This window comes from Sinocyclocheilus anshuiensis, unplaced genomic scaffold (assembly GCF_001515605.1).
Source record: "Sinocyclocheilus anshuiensis isolate Anshui unplaced genomic scaffold, SAMN03320099.WGS_v1.1 scaffold1541, whole genome shotgun sequence".
NCBI classification, from domain to species: domain Eukaryota; kingdom Metazoa; phylum Chordata; class Actinopteri; order Cypriniformes; family Cyprinidae; genus Sinocyclocheilus; species Sinocyclocheilus anshuiensis.
In genome coordinates, this window is record NW_015540952.1 from 16,472 (window position 1) to 24,410 (window position 7,939).

Below are 7,939 nucleotides of genomic sequence, written 5' to 3' on the forward strand. Positions count from 1 at the left end.
TCAGAGCGGATGAATATGGATTACCTGAAAGACTCATTAGGTCGTCTTTACCAACGTATATTTCTTTTTTAAATCTCAAAACAAAGTATATAAATGGAATACAATGTTCCTTTGGTTAATTCAAGAATAGAACGTGTTGTTTAAAGTCCATGGAGTTCTCCCTCTGTTTTAGAAGCAGTTAAGTCCATTCTTTAAAGTGGCCATGCATACTGCTGTTTTGTAGACTCTAGGGACGCCATGACTCATTCGCGCCATCTTGACCTACAATATCATTCTTCTAACGATAAATAGTGGGGTTTAAATATCGATGCACTGAGGTGCAGCAAATAGATGTATGAAGTAGGCTATTGTACACATTTAATTCCATAATATCATTTACACACTAACATAAAATTTTTACACAAAGCAAACATGAAATTGAATTTTGAATTGAAAAATCGGACAAACATTTTCCTTATATTTTCCTTATATTGCAACTTGCGGATTTATCACATTTGATTACTAGATACTTTTCAATGATATATTGATTTATGTAACAAATGCTCACTATAATCATTTCCAAAATAAATAAATTAATACTACAATGAATGTTAGTGCAAATATATTTAGGCCTATTTAGGTCTATATTTCCATAATATAAATTACATAATAACAATAATTAATAATAATAATTTTTACACAAATCAAATATGAATTTTCAATTTCATTTTTTAATGTAAGAATTCTAAATAACTACCACGATGTTAATTCACAAATCAGTCAAACATTGTCCTTCAACTTGCAACTCCAAAATTTATATTTAAAGAATTATTGTAGAATAAATGATGACCAGGATCAGCCCAGAAGGTCACCAAAAATGACAAAACATATTTAAATATTCAAAATTGTATATTTCAGATATGTTTTATAATTGTATGCATATTAGAAATATTCTAGGCATAGAGTGAAATGTCTGCTATTACTGTATTTTTATGACTGTACTATTGTATTTTTAATATTTTAAATTCAATAAAAGTTATTATGAACTATTTGTAAGGTATGAATAATCATAGTAATTTGTTTCCAAAAAAAGACAATTAAAATGTATGTAATAAACTGAAAAATAACATAAATATACCCCTCTACATATAAATAAAATAACAGGTATGGTAACATACCTCCAAATATATTTATTTTAAAAGTAGTAAGCAGAAATACTTATAAATAATATTTCTGTCAACAGTCTTGCAAACTGTCTTGACATGTTTGCAAATTGATCAAGTGTTTGTTATGAGCAACAAAAGAGGATGGATGAATGAAGTGTAAATTAAGGTGTGGCGTGTATGAAGGTGTGACTTGTCCATTAGAGACTTTAGAGCCTGCTTAAAAATTCACATTTGAGATATTAGTATTGTTTGTCATTGTAGGCCATATATGCTAAGATCCAGAATGAAGAATGATAACCAAGGTCAGAAATTTACCAGGCCTTGGGGCAATAAGGCCACCAAACATGACAAAAAAGACATGCATATTGAAAAAGTTAGGAATTTGATATATTTCAGATATGTTTCATAATATTTTGTTCACGATATTCATTTGTCTCTACTAAAGGCATATTATGTGTTCGTAACTAACTCTAGTTCAAGTATATGGAACACATTTGTATTTGTTTTATTTGTTAGAAATCATATGACCATATTATGGTAAAAATTTAAATCAATTCCAAAAGACAAATATAGCCCCTTGTTTAAAAAAAAAAAAAGAGTACATTTCTGACATTTAGCTATATTTATATATCAGAGTTTGCATATGCAAATAATTGTTACTTGTGTTATTCATTTATTTATGGGTTATTTATTTATTATGCAGCATAACAAATATTTTAATTGAACATTTTTGTGAAAATACTAAAAATACATTCCTGGAATATGTATTGGCATGTGTCAGGTAAGAAATGCAGATGTTCTGTAACAATACCTACTGACACAGCAGATTTTTTATTTTATTTTATTTTTTTAAATAAAAAGAAGAGCTCTGTCCTGAAATCTCATAAATGTTTTGAAACACTTGTCAGGAAATATAGACCTAGGCAGCTGTAACTGGTGCCTATTCATATTAATAAAGATATATTCACAGTTGTTAAAGGGTATAGTTAGGTCTTTAGGAGCAATTTCTATAAACTGATTGGGGCATATCAATCAAAGAACTGTAAACACATTCATCAAACCTATTCACACCTATGACAAAAGCAATATTTTTCTTTGATTATCACGAAATGTTGAAATTTGAGAGAATGATCCAACACAAAACAATATTTTAGTCCTACATTGCTAGCTACTTTAGGATCACACCATTTAATACAAACCTGCTTTAAGTGATGAGAAACAGTGTGGCATGATCATAAATATTTATACTAATATTAAATATTGTAACAATTCCTCTTTTGAAATATTAAATACAGTTTTAATAATGTTTTCAGTAAAATCACTGTGATAAAACTTCAATAGTACTTGCAAATAGTATATACACATAAAAATAAAAAATACATAGGAATTTAGTTGTATATTATTTTTTCTTTAAATGTATACCCTGTAACAAATTCTAATGTATAGTTATTTATAATAATAATAGATATTATACAAATAATAAAATAGAGAGAGTAAAATATTTGCTATAACTAACATATTTTATTATTGTTTAAATATAATTACATATACATTTTTTATATTTTAAATTAAAGTGATCATAAACTATTTGCAAGCTGGATAATTTATTTACAAACAAACAATAAACAATAAATAAATAAATAAATGTATGTAATGTAATGTAATAGCCTAATAAATATATAGTCATGTACCTGCAAATATATTTATTTTTCAAAAGTAGTAAGCAGTAATAGGCTACTTATACCATACATAATATATCTATAAACAATCTTACAAATTGTCTTGGCATGTTTGCAAATTGATCAAGTGTTTGTGGTGAACAACAAAAGATGATGGATGAACGTAGTGTAAATTAAGGTGTGGCATGTATGAAGGTGTGACTTGCCCATTAGAGATCATAGAGCCCACTTAACCTTTAAAGTGTACAAGTGTTAGGACAGCCCCTTTCTGGGCCTATAGGTGAGCAGATATAAATAGTGGCAATCTTCAGTTGTTAGTCAGTAGCACAAGGAGCAGTAACAAAGTATTCAGCTTGATCTATTCAGTCCTCATCAAGTGATCATCAAAAATCCTTGAAAGACATGTGGACTGACTGCGTTGGTAAGAATTCCTTTTCTTAAATGTATTTATTTTTACATTTTATATTTTAGGGAAAGTTTTGTGTAATATTTTGTTTATATATATATATATATATATATATATATATAACTTTTTGAATATTTATTTATATTGTTCATTTATAATGACATATCTTTTTACTCTTACAGCTCAAGATGGAAACTCACAGGCCAGTAAGATTGCAGGCCGCAGAAAGAGAACCTGTTTCACCAAAGAGCACTCGGAACTTCTAAAAATGGCTTTCAGTGTGGATCCCTACCCTGGTATTAGTGTCAGAGAAAGTCTGTCTCAAGCCACAGGCCTACCAGAGTCACGTATTCAGGTATGTCAACATCAGTATAGAAAACAAACTGTTTACATACATTTCAAAAAGTATAAAAACCGTAATGCATCAACATGCTAACATAAATGTTCTGTTTTTCCAGGTGTGGTTCCAGAATAAGAGGGCCAGAACCCTAAAGAACAGAGCCACTCGGACCTCACCACAACTGGATAGTACCTCTCCTCTGCCCAGCCCTTTTCTATCCCCTCACATAGATAGCGTTGGGGTCAATGGCCAACAAAGAGGCACTCAAGAGGCATCATTCAACATTCAGATGGCTCAAACATCTCCACAGCACTTTACCTTTCCTCCAACTGACTACAGCACACCTGCCATTAAGCCACGGCAAAACAGGCTGATGGGAACCAGCTCTTGTTCCCCCTCTCTTTCCTCTGATCTGCAGGCTATGGCAGACAGCTGGAGCTCTGGAGGAAGCACACAGTCCTCTCCTGAGTCTACGTGGAATCTACCAGCACAGAGCTCTGGGAATTCCTACAAGAATGAGAGCCATTTCTTCCCACATCCTTACCCTCATGGAAGTGCCAAAGTTGGGTGTGTTAGTGGCCTGGAGTCACTTCCCACCTCTCCTGCCTCTTCTGACTCTGCATTTTGGGACATGGGACTGGAAAACTGCTCTCCCTCTGTGCCATACACCGACTGTGGAAGCCCATGGGACATGCTCGCTGAGGAGCAGCCTGTGGCCCCGCTTTAAGCCACGACAAAACAGGCTGATGGGAACCAGCTCTTGTTCCCCCTCTCTTTCCTCTGATCTGCAGGCTATGGCAGACAGCTGGAGCTCTGGAGGAAGCACACAGTCCTCTCCTGAGTCTACGTGGAATCTACCAGCACAGAGCTCTGGGAATTCCTACAAGAATGAGAGCCATTTCTTCCCACATCCTTACCCTCATGGAAGTGCCAAAGTTGGGTGTGTTAGTGGCCTGGAGTCACTTCCCACCTCTCCTGCCTCTTCTGACTCTGCATTTTGGGACATGGGACTGGAAAACTGCTCTCCATCGGTGCCATACACTGACTGTGACAGCCCATGGGACAGGCTCACTGAGGAGCAACTTCCAGATCTGTCCTCTCGGTATCTGGAGGACGTCCTTGGGGAAATGGAGCCAGCCTGGTGGAGCTTCAATGGTGAGATGAATCTACAGTAATCTTGCAAACATCCATAACCTAAGGAGACAAACACTGTTTTAACATGAGGTTGAGGGGTTTCTTTTGGACTGTATTATATAGGAAGCATGGTATTGTGCAAGTGCTGGTTACAGAGCAATATCAGATATCAACATTGGACTTTTTTTATTTAATAGACTTTATTTATTTATATGTTCTACCAAGGAGTAGATTGGAAACAGTAGCCTATGATTGCACAAGAAAGTAATGTAGAACTTATTTATTCTTTTTGCTCTTTTAAGGTATTACTGTGCAGTTGGGATATTTATTTCTACATTTAATTATGCTCACACAACCTATACTGTCACTTTGTAAAGTAATGGATATTTATTTGAAATAAATTGTTAAAATGTATGAATTTGTGTCCTCTGATTTGCTTACACATTTAATTTTATTTATGTAGCCTATTTATTATTTTTAGATGTTACATAAAATAAGAACTGATTCATTGATTTTGAGGTGTTGAATCAAAAGTCAACTCCAAAGGTTAGAGTTGATTCCCAAGAGTAGAGGGGTCTAACATGTCTGGACATATATCATTGACAACATACAGGGTGAATACTACCACATTACCAGTTTATAGAGGGGATTTTGATTCAAATTAGTGACTCTGTTCTGTTCACCATAAATAATCATTTTCAGTGAGTCGGATTTATCAATTGATTATCTCTCTGTAGGTTAAAAGATCATTTAATTTAAACCTCTTGACTCCATTTAAGACATTCCCGCCACCTTTCGACATTACCATTTTACCTCAAACAATGCATGCATATTTAACGAGTTTATGATTGGTTTTCTGTTGCTAAACAACTTGCTCTAACATTCCGTTTTACTACGATAAAATCACCAACAAGGTATATGTTAAAACCAGACAAAGTCTTATGTATGCGGAACGTGTGACACGGATCGTTCAGTTCACGGTCCTGTTTAACACGACAGACACTGTCGACCGTAACCCCTTCCGCCTCTAACCGGAAGTGCAACACACGTGTAAACAGTGGATAGAGTCACGTTGTACGGCTGTGATATGAAAACATGAATTAACGTCTTGAATTCTGAGATCATATGTGCATCGGATTTAAATAAACTGTAACCACAAAAGGTGAGCCTCTATTTTAATGCTTAAACTACACAGCGGCTGCATTGATGGCTATTTAAAGACAAAGGCGTATTTAATCTTGAATAATTCGAACGCAAAATGCCCGAAATTAAATTCTGTTAAATAACAAGAAAGTCCGTCTCGTATTTTGTACGTTGTTCATGCATGTTTACTTAAATTGATAGGTGTTTCAAGCTTTCCAGTGAGTGTGACTCTAGATAAACATGATACAAGGCGTGGTTTATTCTGTTTTTAAAGGCAGTTAGTTTAATATTTACAACCGTTGTGATTTTGGAATGCTTAGGATTAATGTCATACTGATGTTGGTTGTTTAATGGGTATTGTTTGTCATCATGACTTGTCAGACTTTGATGCAAAATAATATACAACGTAAAAACCGTAGCTGTCACCCTGTAACTCTTGCCTGGTTTCCTACTAAAGTTAAGCAGGGTTGAGTTTGATCAATACCTGAGTGGGAGACACCTACATCATTCTGTGAGGTCAAAGATCGTTGTTGATAATCTGTTTTATTCTCTGGACTCAGAAAAGCAAAGATGGAGAAGAAAGAACAGAAACGGCACCAGCACAAGCACAGTGGACCCAAAGCACAGAAGAAGAACAGAAAGAAGGAGCAGGGCACTGAACCAGAGCGGGATGAGCGCAAGAGGAACCCACGAGCGTTTAGCGTCCAGTCAGCTGTGCGCATGGCAAAAACCTTCCATAGGTCAGTGCTCAGACAGCTTCATTTAACATTACCCATCCTCCACTGTTTTCTCTTACATCAATTTGTCCTATTTATGAGCAAAACAGTTTTCAGATTATTCCTATGGTCTGCTCCTGTGTGTATCTCTGCTGTCACGTACTTTGTGCTTTTGCATTGCACTTTTATAAGGAAAATTTGATGTTGTTTCATTGCTTTTTAATGTCTTTTTAACATTGTTTTGTAGGGCTCAGGATATTAAAACGAAGAAACATCACATTCCTCTGGTAGATCGGACCCCTCTGGAGCCCCCACCTGTTGTTGTAGTGGTGATGGGACCTCCAAAAGTGGGCAAAAGCACCCTCATTCGATGCCTGATCAAAAACTATACGCGACAAAAACTTTCTGACATCTGTGGACCTGTGACTATAGTCTCTGGTCAGTTTTGTAATACTTAATGCAAGACATATGACTAATAGTTTTCATTTACACCTGTTATTAACATCCGTCTTGGGTGTCACATGTCAAAAATCAAATGTCACATTTATGGTGACTTTTTTTCTTGTTGTTTCTAATGTTTTAAGGAAAGAAACGCCGCCTGACCTTTATTGAGTGCAACAGTGACATCAACAGCATGATTGATTTGGCAAAGGTTGCTGACTTGGTGAGTGCAGGCCTGCATCATCTGCAACTGTCCAAGATTAAAGTCATGCAGCAATCCATGTGTTATTACAATTTAAAATGATTGGTTTCAATTTTAATGTATTATACAGTGGGTAAAGAAAATAATCACCACCCTTTAAAATAATCACATTTTGTTGCACAGTTTTTGTTTTATCCAGCTGTATTTAATCAGTGCAACTTATAACATCCAAGTGAAAGATATAACACCAACATCATAAAAATCTTAAAAAAAAACATAATCACGGAGTTGGAAAAAGGATCACCCCCTTGTGTCTGTATTTTGTTGAACCACCGTTTGCTTTAATTACAGCCTTTAGTCTGTTGGGATATGTCTCTACTAACTTTGCACATGTAGACTTTGCATTATTTGCCTACTATTCTTTGCAGAACTGCTCAAGTTTAGTTCAATTTGATGGTGAGCGTTTGTGGACTGCAGTCTTCAAGTCATTCCACAGATTTTCAATGAGGTTTAAGTCTGGGCTCTGATTAGGCCATGCAAGGACTTTCACCTTTTTCTCCTTCAACCACTGTGTGCTCAGGTTTGCTGTGTGCTTTGGGTCATTGTCATGTTGGAAGGTAAATAATTAAATTTTAGTCTCATCTGCCTCAGAATCTTCAAGGTTTGTTTTGGCAAAGCTCAGTCGTGACTGCATGTGGCCTTTCTTGAGGAGTGGCTTTTTTCTTGCAACCCT

At 35.2% G+C, this 7,939-nt stretch overlaps 2 protein-coding genes across 2 annotated transcripts in view; both read left to right on the forward strand.

Annotated features, from left to right (window-relative positions):
- The first annotated feature begins 3,226 nt into the window (after positions 1–3,226).
- LOC107689964 (double homeobox protein 4C-like) lies at positions 3,227–4,297 on the forward strand. The gene is made up of 3 exons (XM_016488174.1): positions 3,227–3,245; positions 3,413–3,585; positions 3,689–4,297. The coding sequence occupies exons 1-3, from the start codon at positions 3,227–3,229 to the stop codon at positions 4,295–4,297; spliced, it is 801 nt and encodes a 266-aa protein (XP_016343660.1).
- A 1,391-nt stretch (positions 4,298–5,688) lies between these two features.
- Positions 5,689–7,939, forward strand: part of LOC107689949 (ribosome biogenesis protein BMS1 homolog) — a 22,181-nt gene continuing 19,930 nt past the window's right edge. The window contains exons 1-4 of the mRNA XM_016488136.1: positions 5,689–5,866; positions 6,408–6,587; positions 6,811–7,001; positions 7,148–7,227. Of these exons, the coding sequence (XP_016343622.1) occupies positions 6,418–6,587; positions 6,811–7,001; positions 7,148–7,227 (441 nt within the window). The 5' untranslated portion in view covers positions 5,689–5,866; positions 6,408–6,417. The remainder of the gene's footprint in view (positions 5,867–6,407; positions 6,588–6,810; positions 7,002–7,147; positions 7,228–7,939) is intronic.